The sequence below is a fragment of the Anabrus simplex genome, chromosome 1 (genome assembly GCF_040414725.1).
Source record: "Anabrus simplex isolate iqAnaSimp1 chromosome 1, ASM4041472v1, whole genome shotgun sequence".
In the NCBI taxonomy this organism is placed as follows: Eukaryota; Metazoa; Arthropoda; class Insecta; order Orthoptera; family Tettigoniidae; genus Anabrus; species Anabrus simplex.
The window spans coordinates 275,079,380-275,101,800 of record NC_090265.1 but is presented as its reverse complement, the minus strand read 5'-3'; the positions used below and the strand labels follow the sequence as shown (position 1 = coordinate 275,101,800).

Sequence of the window (22,421 nt, the reverse complement as noted above, 5' to 3'; positions counted from 1 at the left end):
CTACCGGAAGCATAAAAAAACGATGTGCTGTAATGCTTGCCGTAACATTTAATGGCAGAAAGCTTGCACCTTACATTGTTATAAAACAAAAAACAATGCCTAAAGTAAAATTTCCACAAAGGATCCACATTCATATCCAAGAAAAAGGCTGGATGGACATGTCACTTGTACAAGATTGGTTACGAACGGTTTGGGGAAATCGAGCAGGGTCCCTCCTTCGATGCCCCAGCCCTTCTTGTGTTGGACAGTTTTCATGGCCACCTGACGGAAGACATTAGGAAATTATTAGAAACCATGAAAACCGATTTGGCAGTCATCATTCCTGGTGGACTGACATCAGTTCTTCAACCCTTGGACATTTCTATAAATAAACCATTCAAGGACAATGTGCAAAAACTCTATCAGTGCTGGCTGGCAGAAAGTGTGCACAAACTTACTCCAACAGCCAAGATTCAGAAACCACCTGTGGAACTCCTTTGTGAGTGGGTGAGTGGATATTGCACGCTTGGTACATGATTTCTTCAAAGGTGAATGAAAAGAGCTTCAAGAAAAAAGGAATCTCGAATTCATTAGACAGAAGTGAAGATGATTTCTTATGGAGAGATATGAGTAGTGATAGCAGTAGCAGCAATTCTTCCTGAAGTGCTGGTAGTGAACTTGAAGACGGTAGCCTATAAAAGGTAAGACTTTCCTTTCCTGACGCTATGTCATTATTATGTACTTACATGAATTATACTCGTTCATATTTATTTCACATCTGGTCATATTGTCAGCTTGTAATGAGAACAATATTTTCCAGTGTCAGTACTTCAAACCCACATGTCCATCTTACCTGATGTACCCTATTTGACTTTTGACTTTTCACAAAGAATCACATGTCATAATTGTATGCCAAATGACGATAACCACAAATGAGTTGAACCAACTGTGTGTATATTATATTTGATGTATCTTTTAAATGTAAATAAACTGTAAACAATATTTTAAATATCTGAATTCCTTGAATAATTTACAAATCCAAAGTTTTTTCCTGTATTTTTCATCAAAAAGGTGTGTTAAATATTTAAGAAAATACAGTAAGTAGGCCGGATAATCATATGCCGGATAGCCAAGAGTCTACTGTATATAGATAAAACCACTGTTACTCAGTTACCATAATTCAAATGGTCAATTATTTAAGTCACTTTTTAAACTTATTTTATAGCATTTTTCCATTATTTTAAGGGCATTTGATTGATCATTTACATATAATCTAACATTATACAGGATTTGCTCTTTTGATTAAACAAACCTTCAGTGTTTCAATATATTCCCTTGGGAGTATATGATTGATTGAAACAAGTCCCTGTCCTAATTTTATATATAAACCTCCATTCTTCAGGCAGCCTTGAAGAATTCGGTCGGCAGCTCGCTGATGGACAGGTTTTATGGCTTGTTCATATTCTTCTGAACTTTCATCAATACCAAAAAGAGACCACCAGTAGTCAATAGATATTGTGAGGCCAATACGAAGAGACCTGCAATCAAAATCAATTTTAAAAAATCAACTTTCAAAATGAACATGCCTAAGCCACAAATATGAATTTATTTGCCATATGTGTGACTTCACCTAATACAGTGAATAGTCTATCATCAAAGCTGGCTCACAAGCACAACTTCACCCAATTTGGTTTTATTTAATCCTTACTAATATCTTTTTACCACTGACTCCAACAGATTCCATTCTTGCTACTCTCATATCACTTACCTCCAACTTAAGAGTAAAATATCCTGAAATAACCCACCTTTTGCTTGCATGCAGTAAGATAAGGATTTGTATATATGTGGTATATAGAGAGATAGAAACATGAAAAGGAACATGTAATAGGATAAACACAATGAAAGGTCAGTGCGGGAAGAAGAAGCAATAGAAATACAAAGAAAGGACAAACATCAAAACACAAACAGACAAGGACAATTTCCAAATCTTCATACACTGCTGGCTACAAATAGACAACCTTTCTCCTAATCAATCACAGTTTTCTATACAAAATTCTTCACAGTCTCAAACAAGCTTGTTCCTGCTTCCCTACTTCATCCTGAGGGCAGGCTTCAATACTCAAAAAGGAACTATCTTGACAATCTTTCAGTCTTCATATGGCAAGTGTAGGATAAGTCCGACTCGTTGGCTGAATGGTCAGCATACTGGCCTTTGGTTCAGAGGGTCCCGCATTCGATTCGTGGCCGGGTCGGGGATTTTAATCCCTTCTGATTAATTCTTCTGACCCGGGGACTGGGTCTTTGTGTCCATCCGAACACTATCCTCTTCATATTCACACAACACACTACACTAACAACCACCACAGAAACACGCAATAGTGATTACATCCCTCCAAATAGGGTTGGCGTCAAGAAGGGCATCCAGCGGTAAAACAGGGCCAAATCCACATGTACGACGCAGTTTGCACCTGCGACCCCACAGGTGTGGGAAAAGGCTGAAGGAAAGAGAAGAAAAAGATGGCAAGTGTAGGATAAGAACTGGCACAGAGTCTATTTACTTCAAGCCAGCAGTGTATGAAGATGTGGAGATTATCCTTGAAATTTTGTGCTTTAATCCTTCCTTGTCTCCTCCTACTGTTCTCTATTCCCACACTGACTTTCATTGTGTTTATAAACAAACAAACAAACAAACAAACAAAAAAACAAACAAATAAAAAATAATAAATAAATAAATAAATAAATAAATAAATAAATAAATAAATAAATAAATAAATAAATAAATAAATAAATCGATCAATCAACCAATCAATCACCTAGATCAATAATTCAATTCAGGTTTAAATCTCAATGACATCTCTGAGAAAACAAAAATATTGTTCAAATTTTTGATCGCATTTTTCAGACTAACAAAAATTTCCAATAGCAAATCAGTTTTTCAAAGCATACATAATACGTTTTCACGTCATGCTCTCTCACCACATCACCCTACCTAACTCCCCTCTTTCTCCCTCAGACCGTTTCTAACACAAACTCCTCCCATCTCCTTCTTTCCCCGTCCCTACCTATCCTCCTACTTCCTCCCATCACCTCCCCTGATCAACTTCTTTCCCTTCCCCTCCCAACAAAAGTACGTACCGATGACATACGACCCTCAGTGTCTTCTCTAACTCCTTACTACACACGTCACACACGCTGCCAGAGGTGAGTCTCTTACAAAGGGCACTAGGAAACTTTTGCAATGTGAGTGAACGCTTCAGAATTTTTCAAAATAATTTCCACCACACTCAATACACTTCTCCATACGTTGAAACCAGTCACTGAACCAACTCTGCCACTTTTCTTTGATTACATTTCCACACTCTTGATCCCATGCTGCCAGAAGCTCCTCACCGGATGCAAAACGCCGCCCTTTCAGCTTCATCTTCACTTCTGGGAAGAGTGTGAAGTCACATGGGGCAAGATCAGGACTGTATGGAGGGTGATCAAGCAGTCAAGCCTAATCTGGCAAGAAAATCAACCGTTACATTAGCATGATGTGCTGGAGCATTGTTGTGATGCAAGAGCCAAGTGTTGAGCTGTGACCTTGGACGGAGCTGCTTGAGAGCCTGGATGACCTGAGGCAGACAAGTCTGACTGTACCACTTCGCAGTAACTGTCCTTTGTGTTTTTAGCACAACCAGAGTCAGGATGCCCCGTTTAGTGAAGAATACTGCAATCATCATTTTCTTCACTGACCTTGACTTTCGCACAGTCACAGGAGTACCCTCATCTTCAAACAGCCACACCTTGTTCTGGGATTTTGATAGGACATCGTAATAATAAAGCCAAGTTTCGTCACCTGTAATGATGCTATTGACGTCCGAAGTCCCATTTTCAAACTGTTTTAGCATTTTTTAGCACCATTTCACTCGATGTGCCCTTTGTTCCTCTGAAAGTGAATGGGGCACCCAAAGGGAACAAACCTTTCTAACATGGAGATGGTCGTGTAGAACTGAATGAATAACTGGTGCAGGGATGTGGAGGGTCCCACCTTCCTCATAGCTTCAATGTTTTCCTCAGTCACTGATTCAGACAGTCGCCCAGAACGAGGATTGTCTTCAACCCCAAAATTTTCCCTTTGGTACTCTTTGTACCGGCAAAAAATTGTTGTCCGATGTGGACAGTCTTTCCCCAGCACAGAAGTCATTACCTCCAGGCACTGGTCAACAGTTAATTCACGAGCAATATTGTAGCGGATAATTGCGTGATAATCACCTTTAGACCACACTGACATTTTAACTTGTTTCCAATCCCACTGCTTGGTAACAACTGGTGTGAAGGTGGTGCCTTGCTGTCTTCTAGAGCGGTTTTCACCCCTCTTCTCATCCCTCACTATAACAGGGGTGTCCAGCCAACCATTTTGGCGTATTGCAAAACTCTCCTTGTGCCCTTTGTATTTACTTAAAATTTTTAGGACAGGATCTCATTCTTTTTAAAAAGTTTTTCTAAATTTCCCCCTTTCTCTATCTGCTTCAGGTCCCACCTTGAACTGAGAACACCTTCTAGCACCTCGGGGCAAATACGGTGTCCGTCTCATTTTCACATAATAAATATAAAAATTATAAATCCACAGCAGATCAATTCCAGCCAGAGCTTTGTTAAGGGTTATTTTTAGTTAAACAAGACCTGCAATTTACCATGAAATACGGAGCTTGAAGAATTTTCATGATCTTTCCAGGTTTAAAACTTGTTACGTCATTTTAAAATGTGTTAAGTTATTTTAAGAAAGAACACCACATACAATTTTTATTGACCAGTATTTCAATCAGTGCTTTGAAAATGTTTTTTGACTGAAGCTCTTAACATTTTTATCCTACAACTCAAGACTTGGTGAACTTTTCATCAAGAGGTCTTTCACTTCGTATAAGACCTTACTCATTCAAAAAAGAAATGGTGTTATATTTTCAGAAAAAGGGAACTTTTAAGCTAGTGTTATAATTTATTGTTCCTGGCCAATGTTTTTTAATCATGTCAATTTCTACCAATCATCCATAAGATTAATGTATATATTTATTATGCATTGATTTTGTAACCTTAAGTTGTTATTGTCTGTTTTCAAGTTTATACTGAAGATGATGCATACACGCATAGAAACCGGTCTCATTATTAATAAAATGTTATAATTCATCTTATAACATTGTGTTGTGTTGAATAGGTGGACCCCACTATTTTGTTCTCATTATATTCTCGGTTCAATACGGATTTAAACTTAAATACTCTTGAATACTCTGCTCAGTGAAATAGATGGTGCGGAACGAAATTAATAGACGAATAAGCTTGAGTAGAGCTTTTGAAAGTAAGAAAGGTATGAAGATAAAGTTTGAATTCAGGAGGATGAACTGGGGCAAATATTAATTTATAGAATGAGGAGTAAGGAATTGAATAAATTATAAAGGAAAATGTTTGATAAATTTCCAAGTTCTTTCAAACTATTTATGAATAGGCTAGGTCAGGGATGGCGAACCTTTTCCAAATAGTGTGGCAATTTAAGTCTAGTTTATTATTCTCAAGTGTCTACTGTGCCACTAGTTATTTTCCTTTGGAATAGCTACAACCCATGTTCCTTGGTTGTATTTGCCAATACTGCAAAAATACATTTTTAAATATGTAAGTTTTAAGAATACCTAACATAAGCGCCCATTGTAACACTCTTCATTATTAAGTAATATTAGATATAGAAATCAAAAATACTAATATTGCCAAAAGGCTTTAAGTGGAATAATATCGTTTTAACTTTAGTGTGAAACTTATTGCTGAAACTTAGTAGCCACGTCATTTATGTTAGGTTCATAACTTGTTGTCTTCAGCAACACACAAGAAGCACTTAGGTGTGATCCATTTCGGTTTCTAACTGTTGGCTTCACAACGTTCATTGTAGAAAATAGCTTCTTGCCGGCGTATAATTACCCAAGCAAAGTATGTACTGCTTTAGCAAGTTACTTCATGGCCGAAAGCATTTGTGGGAGGCTGTTCCGCTGTTCAAGTATTAATTTCTCCGGAACCATCAACAGCACACTCGATTTTTACCAATGCTTCACCAATTTGTACGAATTTGTTCACCCATGTACTGCTTTCTTGAAATTATTTATACTGAACAATGACATTTCCCACTTTGCAGGGTTTGATAGTTAAAACTTTAACAGCACAGATAATAGTTTCTTTAGTTTTGTATATTGCTTAGAATTAGTGGTAACCAAGTGAATTGGCCATGCAGTTAGGGTTTCACAGCTGTGAGCTTGCATTCAGGAAATGGTGGGTTTGAATTCCACCACTGACAGCGTTGAAGATGGTTTTCCATGGTTTCCCATTTTCACACCAGGCAAATGCTGGGGCTGTACCTTAAGTAAGGCCATGGCTAATAATTCCCAATCTTAACACTTTTCCAATCCTTACACCACCAAAAATGATGTGTTAGTGCAATGTTAAACCATTAGCAAACATTTTCATTAGTGTATCATATAAGTTGAAAACGACCTGCTTGGCAGTTCACCAAGAACTATCATTCACTTGTATTTTCACTGAATAGTGATAATTCATGTATATATATATAATCTTAGGATTTGCTAACAAGTCTGTATTTCATACAGAATATAAGGAATGAAGCAAAATTGGGCCCCCTCAAGAAATTTTATAAAACCTATCAATGACACATACAATTAACTAAAGCAGATACAAGCATAATTTTAATGCAATATATTTCCATTTGACATATGCAAAGTACTTGCTGAAAAATCACACAACTAATGAATTTATTAATCGGTGTTACTTTGAAAAGTAAATATTTTGTAGGGATTATAATTATCTAATCTCCATGGAAGGTAGTCCTATTTTACCTACAAGTATGTTAAGGCTAACATTTAAAACAATACAATATTAAAGGTTATTAATACATTAGTTACAACAATATACTGCATAAGAATATTACAAAGAGTTAAAAACACTGTCTAAGAAATGCCGGGGCTGTACCTTAATTAAGGCCACGGCCACTTCCTTCGCATTCCTAAGCCTTTCCCATCCCATTGTCGCCATAAGACCTGTCTGTGTCGGACAACGTAAAACAAATTGTTGAGTGTTACAGGCATCATAAGTTATCATTTTCATTTCCGTGTTGACATATAACTTATATAATAAGAATTAATTGACGGATGTTCTACCGTTCAACACAATAAATAATACATAATATTTTTAATGTGCACCTCCTGCTTTTCTAGCAGCAGGTTAACGAGAGCGAGGAATAAGGGAACATCCACCTTTTACGACACTGTGTCATACAACCAAGGCCATACCAACATTCAACATTTACTTCAACAAAAAAAAAAATGACAGCGACATTTTCAACAACAAAGCAGGATGTTCCCCCAACTCCTCAGCAAATCGTTTTTTCTGCAAATTGTCTTAACATCGGCACTTTACAAGATCATCAATTTTGATACATGTTTTTATCCTTCATCAACGATTTGACTACGAATATTTGAACATTTTTAACATATGTTTTTATATCCACAGTAACAAATAAGAACCTCGCAGTATTCCTCAACTTCAAGTTTTTATATATATTATTTTAAAGCTCTGTTCAACATTGTACAAATGTACCGCAGTTATCTGTGACCTGGATCCTAGGACGTTCTTTAAATTTTAATGTGTTTTCTTATCATATAAGATATGTCAACCATTTTAAATGTATTTATAGGCATATTTCATGTTGATTGTTGTTAAGATCCTTTGATTTATTTACTGTGAATTGAATTGAAACCTGTTTTCACTTAATAAATGTTATGCATTATATATTGTGTCGAATGGTGGAACATCCCTCAATTAATTCCTATTATACACTGACTGACAGAGCAAATGCAACACCAAGAAGGAGTGGTCAGAGCTTTATGCCAATTGCAGGGTAGACTGACGTCACTGAGGTATGCTCATGATGTGAAATGCGCCGCTGTGCTGCGCACGTAGCGAACGATAAATGGGACATGGCGATGGCGAATGGCCCACTTCGTACCATGATTTCTCAGCCGGCAGTCATTGTAGAACGTGTTGTCGTGTGCCACAGGACACGTGTATAGCTAAGAATGCCAGGCCGCCGTCAACGGAGGCATTTCCAGCAGACAGACGACTTTACGAGGGGTATGGTGATCGGGCTGAGAAGGGCAGGTTGGTCGCTTCGTCAAATCGCAGCCGATACCCATAGGGATGTGTCCACGGTGCAGCGCCTGTGGCGAAGATGGTTGGCGCAGGGACATGTGGCACGTGCGAGGGGTCCAGGCGCAGCCCGAGTGACGTCAGCACGCGAGGATCGGCGCATCCGCCGCCAAGCGGTGGCAGCCCCGCACGCCACGTCAACCGCCATTCTTCAGCATGTGCAAGACACCCTGGCTGTTCCAATATCGACCAGAACAATTTCCCGTCGATTGGTTGAAGGAGGCCTGCACTCCCGGCGTCCGCTCAGAAGACTACCATTGACTCCACAGCATAGACGTGCACGCCTGGCATGGTGCCGGTCTAGAGTGACTTGAATGAGGGAATGGCGGAACGTCGTGTTCTCCGATGAGTCACGCTTCTGTTCTGTCAGTGATAGTCACCGCAGACGAGTGTGGCGTCGGCGTGGAGAAAGGTCAAATCCGGCAGTAACTGTGGAGCGCCCTACCGCTAGACAACGCGGCATCATGGTTTGGGGCGCTATTGCGTATGATTCCACGTCACCTCTAGTGCGTATTCAAGGCACGTTAAATGCCCACCGCTACGTGCAGCATGTGCTGCGGCCGGTGGCACTCCCGTACCTTCAGGGGCTGCCCAATGCTCTGTTTCAGCAGGATAATGCCCGCCCACACACTGCTCGCATCTCCCAACAGGCTCTACGAGGTGTACAGATGCTTCCGTGGCCAGCGTACTCTCCGGATCTCTCACCAATCGAACACGTGTGGGATCTCATTGGACGCCGTTTGCAAACTCTGCCCCAGCCTCGTACGGACGACCAACTGTGGCAAATGGTTGACAGAGAATGGAGAACCATCCCTCAGGACACCATCCGCACTCTTATTGACTCTGTACCTCGACGTGTTTCTGCGTGCATCGCCGCTCGCGGTGGTCCTACATCCTACTGAGTCGATGCTGTGCGCATTGTGTAACCTGCATATCGGTTTGAAATAAACATCAATTATTCGTCCGTGCCGTCTCTGTTTTTTCCCCAACTTTCATCCCTTTCGAACCACTCCTTCTTGGTGTTGCATTTGCTCTGTCAGTCAGTGTATGAGTCTTACAGGCTTCGGCAGCTGGTGCAATTCCTATCCTCGCCACTAGGTAGAGACTTCATTAATTTCATTCCTGACCCAGTCGAATGACTGGAAACAGGCTGTGGAATTTCATTTTCAATACATTTTCAACACAATCCATATTTAATATCTATATGTGCAGACCTTCAGTCCTTAAAAACTAAAAAACAATTTAGGCTTGGGCATGAATAGGTTAAATGAGTCATGCATCTGGAACTAAGGAGATTGATTACTTGCTTAGTTATTATGTTTCTTCAGCAGTGAATTATACCTGGATACCTAGAGGGTTCAGCGGTAGAATATGCAGCTCATAATTCAAGCCTGCAGGTTCAATAGTCTTTTTTTTTTTAAGAGAATAAATCTAGAGACTTCATGTCATAAACAAATTGTTCAGTTGTAAAACTTTTTTTTTTTAAACAAGTCAAAAGTGCCATTTTAAACAGTTCATGGAAATACATGTTCTATTAGATGTGCAAACTCTGTTTAGTCTCTATGTTAAAAGGTGATCAAGAACTGGGACTGCTGCAGAACTCATCATGTCCAATATGCCTATTTCAGCAAACCATGTTATGTCTGAAACAATAGAATCTTAGTAACACAAAAAGAATTGTATCTTAACTGGTGAAGTGAACTACAACAATGACCGTTGTGCAGAAAAGGCATCCTGAATGTGGTAAACTTATTAACAATTGCACTAGAAACAGTGAAAAAAGGGAATGCTCATAAAAAATAATAATTTTTTTTAAAAAAAGAGTAAGACTTGAATACACTGTTGAAGAAAGATAAACATAAATAGTGCATGGCAAAATAAAACCTCACCTTCTTCAAGACACTGATCAACAACAAAGTTTTAGACATGACATACTAGACCACAATATGGATGTAGTAAATTTCTTTGAGAATAGTGAGGGACGGTTAATATAATTGTATGATGGATGAGAAACTTGCAAGAAATTTTGAATGAGTACAGATTTTCTGAAGTGATCTTAAAATCAAAGACTAGGACTTAATATCAGTAAGATTATGTCTGAATTTTAATATTACAGTAGAACCTCAATTATTCATCACAATGAAGGAAAGGAAAGAACAGATAATCAAAAAAGACCCACTCGACTTGTATCATATTTTCATGTACTTTTAAAGAAGTCCGTAAGTTTCACCTGAACTTTACTACAAGCAATGTCTTTTCTGATGTCCATTCTAATTCTCCTGAGTAAAATAATGTCCAAGAATGAAGTGTCATCTTCTGCTCTGTTAACTTGACCATATTCAAGTTTTCATTAAATTTCCAACTAACATTTTCTCTTATTGACCTGTTTTGAATATTTTGAGCTGCAGAAAACTTTCATCCTCAAACTGAGATGAGAAGCTTAACTATAGTTAATGAGATAAAAGCTTGTGACTGACCTTTTAAAACTTTTGCGAGTGATCAGTGATGATCGTTAGGCTGACTTCAACAACAGGCAATAAGGTTCCCACAAAATTTACATATGAGAATACCACCATTGCAAATGGCAATTGTAGCCCACTTATAAGGTGCTTAGTTCCAAAAGTTGACATCCAACATTTTTTGAAGAAAAATAGATTTTGCCGATTTCTTATTCCTCTTGGAGGAACTCATAATATGAATGGCATTCAGAAATTCCAGAACACAATATCTGTGGTTAAAAGTCAATATTAAGATTTGATTTTATTGCCCAAACTCAACATCTCTGCTTTGTTAAGTTATTTCCATAATCCAACATCTGCACTTATTTCCTAAATCTGACATTCTCTACAAGAAAATTCATGTAACTTCCAAAACGTGTTCCATAACTCGACATTCATGTTGTATTATTTCTAGGCAGTATCCTCCCATGTAATTTTGATATTGCAATACTTAACAATGTTAAGAGCCAAGAGTACATAAATTAAGGTCACAAGCATCAGTGTTCTCCCTAGAAATTTTTGCCAGCCGGGTGGCAGGAATGAGTAACCGGGCGGGGAATACAACGTAAAAAATTAATATGATAAAATTTCAATGTGTTCCCCTCAGTTCATTATCAATAATATAAGGGAGGCAAATATTAATGCAAAATTAAACTATGTTATTGTTATTATCACGAACAAGACATTACTTCTAGTGTTCTACTGCTCGTTCACAATCATGTAAAGCCGGGACTTACCACACTCGATTGCTGTGGAGTGCCATACATGTTCGTGACGACATGCGGAATTGAGTGCTCGCATTCCACGCTAATCCAGACACTGCTCACGCACGACACTACGCAATAGTAAAGCTAAAGCAAAGCAAAGCAAAGCAAAGTCACCTCCATACAGGCCATGAAGGCCCTTGGAAGAGTGGAAGGTAAAGGCTTCCACCATTGTTAACCTCGACACATGATGGGGTAGAGTGGTTAGCTCTATGCCCGGCCGTCTTTGCCCCCAGGAATTAACCTGGTACTCATTTTTGGTATAGGCTGAGTGAACCTCAGGGCCATATGCACCTCCAGAAGTGGAAATCTCGTTTCTTAAATTTTACGACTTCCTGACGGGGATTCGAACCCACGTCCTTCCGGGCGAACCGAGCGTGCCTTTACCGCCTCGGCCAGGCAGCCCCTCACACAATAGTCAAGCTAAACATTTAAACTCTGATGTAATCGATGCAATTATGCTAGCGATAATGAAGACTCATCATTTAAATAAACAGTTTTACACTATACACACACCTTAATTTGGAGCACCCAGTGATCTAAATATGTATTAATTTTACAAAAATAGCACATATCTAGGTTAAGGTTATGTTAGCCGGGCGGTCTGTAAAAACACGCCCATTGAAAAGGTCCTGGGGAGAATGCTGAACGTTTTATGATGTTCTATGCAGTCAAGAAAATAATGAAATGATATTAAGCTTTGGACTGCCAAAAAATTTACCCCTACCAAAATTACCAGACCAAGCCAAATATTAGTCCAGACATTGTATATGTATAATTTTACAATCTGTGTAGGAACATCATGTGAGCATTACACTAAGCAAAAGACTCTTATATACCAGTGGCTAGAACCTTCTTGTCTGAAAGGATGTAACAAAATACCTTCCTGAGTTTATGACAGACTTAATTTTCTTCATCTTACAGGTGTCACAAAAGTTTATCTACTTTCTGATGGCTCTGGGGGTCAAAATAAAAATAGTGTGATGACTGGAATGGTTTCCTATTAGTTATATAACGATTCCCGCACACAAGTTAAATGGAAATGGTATTTCCTGTTGTAGGCCACTCTTTCATACCTCCAGACTGAGTCTTCAGGAGATTAAAGTGCGAGACACTATTGTAAAATCAGAGACCTTCACTCAAATTTGCATGCAGTCTGCACAACAAGCATGTTAAAGTTTTAATTGTCTGGTGTATGATTAAAAAGATAGCATATAATCTTTCTTTAAAGCATCAGAATTCAATCCTGCAGGAGATTCGTATTTAGGAAAGGAAAATCCTCCACTCTCCCTCATGGAGAGCAAAATTGTAGGAGTGACCTTAGAGATTTCAAAAAGATAGCTAAAAAGTGAACAACAGTAACTTCTGAGAAAATTCAGTTGCCTCTTGGAATAGTTGTCACAGAAGAAAAGATGAATAATGTGAACAAACTGCTAATACTTCACTAAGGGGAAGAGTGGAAAAACTATGTAAAACTTCAACATTACAAGAAGGTTGTGGATCCAGAAAACGTTACAGAAGGCACTGTGTTCAATGTAAATTGTTTGTGTTCATAAAATCAGGAGTGCGTAACATCAGTATGTGGGTAAAACAATCCCTGTTAAACAAAATCCAATGTTTTGTTCCAAACTCGACATATGATAGAAGTTTGTTCCAAAGGCCGACATCTGCAATTTTAAATATCTCCCAAACGCATTGTTTATTAACCTCTAGCCCTATCTTTTATGTTTATGTTACAGTATTTAACAAAAATCATATAAAATTTTCTGAACTTTACAGTTATAATGAATTTTAACAGGGTTTGGTTTTGTTTTCCCTTTTAGTAACTTACAAAATGCAGATGTCAACTTTCGAAACTAGGCACCTCATATGGTCTCTTCTTGAACACTTTACACCTTACTTTTATTTTTTAAAATGCAATGCTTAGGTATATGCTCAGAGCTTACTGATTTTTTTTTAAATGGAAAGACAGTTTTGTAAACAGATGATTGTTTAATCGAGAGATGGATAATCGAGGTTCTACTATATATCCACGCATACTGCTTTTGTAAGGCTCACAAATAATAAGAATTATTGTTGTCGTTGTGTCGTTATGCCCATTCATGGAGCACGTTTGAAGTTGTTCATTGGTTTGATGACTTTTGCCTTCCTATTCTTCCAAAATCTCTTCATTAACTCACTGTGTTGCCTCTTCCATTCTTCTGACCACTTTGTACTAGTCCTGCGGCTAGCTATCACCATAAATATGTGTTTATTTATGAACGTCCTGAGGTATTTGCTATTTCTCATGATGTCTTCCCGATGATCAATTCATTCAGGTTCCCTCTTGTTCCTCCAATCAATTTATTCCCCTATTTTAGGAATTTATTATCTATATCGTACCCATAACAACTTACGGAGCAGAAACTTGGACAATGACAAAGAAGGATGAGAGTCGAATACATGCAGCTAAAATGTTTTTGAGGAGTATAATACAAAAGAGTAGAAGAGACAAAATAGGGAATGAGAAAATCTGGGAAGAAATTGGAGTCGAAAAAATGAATGATAGAATAGAGAAGAGCCGACTAAGAAAATTTGGGCCCATAAAGCGAATGAGTGATGAAAGAATGCCAAAAAGGTGATGGAAATGAAAATGCAAGGAAGGAGAGGCCGTGGACGGCCACTATTGAGATGGAAGAACACAATCCTACACAGTACAAAGTTTTGCAATGTGAGTGAACGTTTTAGACTTTTTCAAAATAATTTCCACCACACTCAATACACCTCTCCATACATCGAAACCAATCACTGAACCAACTTTGTCATTTTTCTTCGCTTACATCTTCACACTCTCGATCCCATGCTGCCAGAAGCTCCTCAAAACGCCACCCTTTCAGCTTCATCTTCACTTCTGGGAAGAGTGTGAAGTCACATGGGGCAAGATCAGGACTGTATGGAGGGTGATCAAGCACACTCAACCCTGATCTGGCAAGAAAATCCATTGTTACATTAGCATGATGTGCTGGAGCACTGTCGTGATGCAAGAGCCAAGTGTTGAGCCGTGCCCTTGGATGCAGCTGCATAAGAGCCTGGATGACCTGAGGCAGACAAGTCTCACTGTACCACTTCGCAGTAACTGTCCTTTGTGTTTCTAGCACAACCTGAGTCAGGATGGCCCGTTTAGTGAAGAATGCTGCAATCATCCTTTTCTTTACTGACCTTGACTTTCGCACAGTCATAGGAGTACCCTCATCTTCAAACAGCCACACTTTGTTCTGGGATTTTGATGGGACATCGTAATAACAAATCCAAGTTTCATCACCTATAACGATGCTATTGATGTTATGCAAAATCCTGTTTTCAAACTGTTTTAGCATTTTGGGCACCATTTCACTCGATGTGCCGTTTGTTCCTCTGAAAGTGAATGGGGCACCCAAAAGAAACAAACCTTTCTAACATGGAGATGGTCGTGTAGAATTGAATGAATTGCCAGTGCAGGGATGTGGAGTGTCTCTTCTACCTGCCGATATGTCAACCACCTCTCTTGCTGCAATATTTTCCTCACAGCTTTAATGTTGTCCTCAGTCACTGATTCAGACGGTCGCCCAGTATGAGGATCATCTTCAACCCGAAAATTTCTCCTCTGGAACTCTTTGTACCAGCGGAAAATTGTTGTCCGATGTGGACAGTCTTTCTCCAGCACAGGAGTCATTTCCTCCAAGCATTGGTCAACTGTTAATCCAGGAGAAATATTGTAGCAGATAACTGCGCGCACCTTTAGACCACACTGACATCTTAACTTGCTTTCAATCCCACTGCTTGGTAACAACTGGTGTGAAGGTTGTGCCTTGCCGTCTTCTAGACCAGTTTTCACCCCTCACCATAACAGGGGTGTCCAGCCAACTGTTTTTGCGTACTGCAAAACTTTCCTAGTGCCATTTGTATTATAGAAAGAAACCTGGACTGGGACACAGTGTTGGAGGAGGAGTGGTGGAAAGACCGAGGAAAGTGGAGAGGAACCATATCTGCCACTACCCAGCTACAGCTGGATAAAGAGAAATGATGATGATGATTGTGATGATGATGATGATGATGATGATGATGATGATGATGATGATGATGATGATGATATCTACATACAGGGTGAACAAAAACTTTTGCACGTGGAGGTCGGCATACGGTTCCTCATGATAAAAATTGTCCGACTCGTTGGCTGAATGGTCAGCATACTGGCCTTCGGTTCAGAGGGTCCCGGGTTCAATTCCCAGCCGGGTCGGGGATTTTAATCTTAATTGGTTAATTCCAATGGCCCGGGGGCTGGGTGTTTGTGCTGTCCCCAACATCCCTGCAACTCACACACCACACTTAACACTATCCTCCACCACAACAACACGCAGTTACCTACACATGGCAGATGCCGCCCACCCTCATCGGAGGGTCTGCCTTACAAGGGCTGCATTCGGCTATAAATAGCCACACGAAATTATTATGATAAAAATTCTCATAGTTTTGTTAAATACCACCTATTCAATACAATAATAAGGTAATAAGAACTTACATATTTATTAAATTGTTAATATGGTACATGTTTCGCTCCTTTTTGTGAGTATCATCAACCAATAAGGTTATATAAGATCGTGAATCTATTCTATTGGATTAAAATATGCTTTGTAAACCTGATTGACAAATCTTATAATATTTTACAAGTAATATACAAATAAAATCATGTTTTTAAGTTAAAGCACATTTGTCTAAAATCTATTTAAGTCTAAAATTTATTGAAAATACTCATCTGGTGAACATCCTTTAAAAATAATTTTTAAAACCTTTTGAGATCTGGCTAATTGTATTGATTCAATGTTGCTTGACTGTCATTGAAATTTCGTTAACTATATTAACATTTTCTACAGTTGATAACTGCCTGTGTTATGAACATTTAAATTGTTCTCGATGTTACTGGAGTAACGTTTGTACAAAATGTGTTGGCATTAATCCTATGTTGTCAATACGAGAGTGTAGTTTATGAACAAACTTGTTGATGAAATGGATCTTTCTAATTTGAGGTAGAATTTGAATGGACCTCGTATGTTCCCGAATTGGGCTTGTTGGTATAAATGTAATAAAGATAAAAATATGTTGATGGTTTTGATTATAATTCTGTATAAACTTCTTATCGACAGAATTGTCACTTACTTTTCTTGCTGCTGCGTAATTGTCTAGTGTTACTCACAGTCTCTTGAGAACTACTTGTTGTTCTGTTTGCACTCCTTGTATTATATGAGTGAGTGTGGATGAGTTTGCGTTTTTGCAGGGAGTGGGAAAGGGAAATGGAGGTGGGTAGTGCATTGATGGCTGTAGTAGATTGTGGAAGGGACTGCCTAGGAGAAGTAAGGAGAGGAGTTGAGTTTGTTTGCGTCAATACGCCATTAACTTTTGTCGGATTAAAATGTTTATAGAATTTAATTATATCAGATTTAAGCATTTGTATTAATTCTGGTAATTGTATTAAGATGGGGTTCTTTATTTCTATTTCATTGTTTAGGTTTTTATTCTTGTTGTATTGCCGATGTAAATAAATGTATATATTTTCCAATTCTGTCATTTCCTTTCCCTTTTTCTTAGATTTCTTAAATCCCTTTCAGTAGTTGTAAAACTGTGTCCTGTTTCTTGCATGTGTGCGCCTATTGCAGAATGTTTCTTATGTTTTGCTGCATTTACATGCTCGAGATACCTTATCATAAAGTTCCGGCCAGTTTGGCCAACATACGAATAATGCAATCAGCACATGCAAGCCTATATATTCCAAATCCTTGATATTGATTGTTATTTATATTAATTTTATTGTGATTGAAGAGAATATTTTGGTTCGTGTTTTGGGTTTTGAAGGCAATGTTAATATCTCATTTTTTGATGGTATTAGTGACTTGGTATGTAACTGGGATAGTAAATGTAAAAGTTGCGAACTTGGATTTCTTATTTTTATCTGGTATGAGGTTTGTGGTCCATTTTATTTTCACCTTGTTAATGATCTTGTTAACCATCTCTATTTTATAACTATTATTCAGTGCCAGGTCCTTTATAAAATTAAGTTATTTCTTTAAACTCTTACTTGTTAGTGGAATTTTTAGGGCTCTATAAACCAAACTTAAATAGCTGCCTGTTTGTGAGAATATGAAACATTCTGCAATAGGTGCACACATGCAAGAAACAGGACACAGTTTTACAACTACTGAAAGGGATTTAAGATTGTTCTTAATCGTTATTGGAGAAAACATTGGTTTTCTATTAATCTAGAAATCAAATTTATTTCCTGCTCTCTTTACATTTATATCTAGAAAATTTAGCGAATTGTTGCTTTATTCTTCTTTAGTGAATTTTATGTTACTGTCTAATTTATTTTAAAAATACAAAATATTATCACTATTGTTCAGTTTACTGTCTATTATAACAAACGTTGTCATCCACGTATCTCAGCCAAAGGTTTAGTCCTTCTATGTTATTTAAAATTTTTAACATGTTCTAAATGATCCATATAAATGTGTTCTCATATACCTGATGCAGGGTCGCCCATTCCCAAGCACATTTGATGATATATCTTTTGGTTAAATGTAAAGTAATTATTATTTAAAACAAATCTCAATACATTAATGAATTCTTCTATTTCACTCCTACTTTATTTGCTGTGATGTAACTAACCAGTACCCTTGCATACTGATTAATGAAACCATTATATAATCAAACTCAATTTATTCAATCACAGCAAATTAAGTAGGTGTGAAATAGAAGAATTCATTAATGTATTGAGATTTATTTTAAATAATAATTACTTAACATTTAACCAAAATATATATCATCAAATGTGCTTGGGAATGGGCGACCCTACATCAGGTATATTAGCTAACATTTATATGGATCATTTAGAACACGTTAAATTTTTGAATAACATAAAAGTACTAAACCTTTGGCTGAGATACGTGGATGACACGTTTGTTATAATAGACAGTAAACTAAATAATAGTGATAATATTTTGTATTTTTTAAATAAATTAGACAGTAACATAAAATTCACTAAAGAAGATGAAAGCAACAATTCGCTAAATTTTCTAGATATAAATGTAAAGAGAGCAGGAAATAAATTTGATTTCTAGATTTATAGAAAACCGATGTTTACTCCAATAATGATTAAGAACAAATCACTCCACCCTAATTCTCACAAACAGGAAACATTTTAAAGTTTGGTTTATAGAGCCCTAAAGATTCCACTAACAAGTAAGAGTTTAAAGAAATAACTTAATTTTATAAAGGACCTGGCACTGAATAATGGTTATAAAATAGAGATGATTAACAAGATCATTAACAAGGTGAAAATAAAATTGGCCACAAATCTCATACCAGATAAAAATAAGAAATCCAAATTTGAAACTTTTACATTTACTAACCCAGCTATATACCAAGTCACTAATACCATCAAAAAATGAGATATTAACATTGCCTTCAAAACCCAAAACATGAACCAAAACATTTTCTTCAATCACAATAAAGATAATATAAATAGCAATATATCAAGGATCTGGAATATATAGGCTTGCATGTGTAGATTGCAATTATTCGTATGTTGGCCAAACTGGCCGGAGCTTTATGATAAGATATCTTGAACATGTAAATGCAGCGAACACTAGAAACATTCTGCAATGGGCGCACACATGCAAGAAACGGGACACAGTTTTACAACTACTGAAAGGGATTTAAGAATTCTAAGAAGAGTAAAAAAGGGAAAAGAAATGACAGAATTGAAAAAATATATACATTTATTTACATCAGCAATACAACAAGAATAAAAACCTAAACGATGAAATAGAATTAAAGAACCCCATCTTAGTAAAATTACCAGAATTAATACAAATGCTTAAATCTGATATAATTGAATTCTATAAACATTTTAATCCGACAAAAGTTAATGGCTTACTGACGCATACAAACTCAACTCCTCCCCTTACTTCTCCTAGGCAGTCCCCACCACAATCTACTACAGTCATCAATGCACCATCCACCTCCATTTCCCCTTCCCACTCCCTGCAAAAATGCAAACTCATCCACACTCACTCATATAATACAAGGAGTGCAAACAGAACAAGTAGTTCTCAAGAGGCTGTGAGTAACACTGGACAATTATGCAGCAGCAAGAAAAGCGACAATTCTATCGATAAGAAGTTTATACAGAATTATAATCAAAACCATCAACATATTTTTATCTTTATTACAGATATACCAACAAGCCCAATTTGGGAACATACGAGGTCCATTCAAATTCTACCTCACATTACAAAGTTCCATTTCACCAACAAGTTTGTTCATAAACTACACTCTCGTATTGACAACATAGGATTAATGCCAACACATTTTGTACAAACGTTACTCCAGTAACATCAAGAATAATTTAAATGTTCATAACATAGGCAATTATCAACTGTAGAAAATTGTTAATATAGCTAACGAAATTTCAACGACAGTCAAGCAACATTGAATCAATACAATTAGCCAGATCTCAAAAGGTTTTAAAAATGATTTTAAAAGGATGTTCACCAGATGAGTTTTGTCAATAAATTTTAGACTTAGATAGATTTTAGACAAATGTGTTTTAACTTAAAAACATTATTTTATTTGTTATATGACTTGTAAAATATTATAAGATTTGTCAATCAGGTTTACAAAGCATATTTTAATCCAATAGAATAGATTCACAATCTTATATAACCTTAAGTAAATTATAATTGGCTGATGATGCTCACAAAAAGGAGCAAAACATGTACCATATTAACAATTTAATAAATATGTAAGTTCTTATTACCTTATTATTGTATTGAATAGGTGGTATTTAACAAAATTATAAGAATTTTTATCACAGGTAGATTTTTAATACGGACAAACAAATGAAATTTATAACCTGCAATGCGGTTCCTCGTCGAAATTCCCGACAAAAGTAAATTTGGGTTAAGAAACGAGGCTCTGGCAATGCTTTAATGGCGTGCAGCATGACCAAGCACAAGTCGCATGAACTTGGCATTCTGCCGGAGCTGTCTCATTAGCTCAGTGAGACGAGGTAATGTCATAAATGCCGGTTGTGCAGACGCGCCGATGTTCGAGTCGCGTTTGTGACAATTTTTTTTCAGTTAATGTATCAAACTGTATATATTGTAACCCTCCACTATGCAATACACTATGTTCTGTCTTACCATTATAGTTACCTTTATTTAAACAATCAAACATAACATGAAATTCTTACAGATGTAAACGACCACTTTGTTCTGTCCATGGCACAAGTAAAGCCAATACATAGAACATAATAGTAGATACAGTAACATCATCTCTATCCAATGCAGTACAAGGAAACACAATACAGTACAGTAGGTAGGATACAATGGATTGCCCATTATGCTACGCACAATAATTCCATAGTGTACATGTGTCGTCCAGTCTTATCTTCTCAGAGCCGGTACAGACACTTTTTTTTTTTTTTTTTGCTAGTTGCTTTACGTCGCACCGACTCAGATAGGTTTTATGGCGACGATGGGACGGGATAGGGCTAGGAGTGGGAAGGAATCGGCCGTGGCCTTAATTAAGTTACAGCCCCAGCATTTGCCTGGTGTGAAAATGAGAAACCACGGAAAACCATTTCAGGGCTGCCGATAGTGGGGTTCGAATCTACTATCTCCCGAATACTGGATACTGGCCGCACTTAAGCAACTGCAGCTATCGAGCTCGGTACATACACTTACAAGCAATATTCACTTCACAGCAGATGTTCAAAGCAATCACCTTGCATTTGCAATCACTTCACCACTCGCTGGAGCCATACATACCTGCATCCACCATTGCCGATGCAGCATACATGTGAGCTATTAGGTCTTGTACATCCATGGGTAGAGTGCTATAAAAGTGTTTCTTTAAGTGTCCCCACAAATAAAAATATAGTGGATTAAGGTCCGGGGAACATGGAGGCCAGAACAATGCGCCTCCACGACCAATCCATTTCCCTGGAAACACTTCATTTAACCAGTTACGCTCAGTCATTCCAAAGTGTGGCTGTGCACCATCATGCTGAAACCATAGCTGTCGCCGAACACCAAGTGGAACATTTTCTAAAGCGTCAGGCAAAGTATTGCCCAGAAATGTATGACAGCGGGGCGTATTCAACTTGTCCGGCAATAGGTAAGGGCCTAAAAGCACTCCTCCCACGATTCCAGCCCACAGGTTTATGCCAAATCGTGCCTGAAAGCCACGTTCACGGGTGACAATTGGGTTGTGGTTAGACCAATAATGGCTGTTGTGATGGTTGAAAATACCTTTCTGAGTGAAGCTACATTTGTCACTCCATAACACATTCTTTATAAAATGTTTGTTATCTTCAACTTGTTGCAAAAGCCATTCACAGACCTGTACTCATTGAATGCAGTCTTCTGGCCACTGGTGTTGAGTTAATGTGTAATGATATAGATGCAGTTTTTCGTTGTGCAACACATCAACAACCAGTGTTTGAGATACCAGGAACTGCCTTGCAATATCACGGGTACTTTGCCGAAGTGATAGGTGAACGGCTCAAAGAATGTCATCCTCTGATTACGGAGTATGTCCAGTCCTTGGACGACCTCTGTCCATTACTACAATCAAATTGGAAAGAGAAAAAATATCATTAACACTTCCAAAATTACGATTATTTGTGACCTTGAACTCAGCTGGAAAGCGCTCTCGCTGTACAAGTCGGTATGAGTGCGAGATACAAAGTTTTTAAATGTAACGTGCGCAAATAAAACGACTGCGGTTTTTATAACATTTTAACAACAGAAACGTGAAATTCCCAGTCTTATATTAGGACCAAAACAGTAATAGGCAATCCCAAAACCTCTCATGGCATTTTGTACGTACCGTAAAATGGGGTAACTTCGGCCATACAGCGTAACTT

General features: G+C 37.7%; 1 protein-coding gene across 2 annotated transcripts in view; it reads right to left on the bottom strand.

The window, feature by feature from the left end:
- Adck5 (aarF domain containing kinase 5) overlaps positions 1-22,421 on the bottom strand; it is a 458,263-nt gene that overhangs the window by 181,589 nt on the left and 254,253 nt on the right. For both annotated transcript variants that reach the window (XM_067159689.2, XM_067159697.2), the window contains exon 3: positions 1,292-1,517. In XM_067159689.2, coding sequence (XP_067015790.2) covers positions 1,292-1,517 — 226 coding nt within the window. The remainder of the gene's footprint in view (positions 1-1,291; positions 1,518-22,421) is intronic.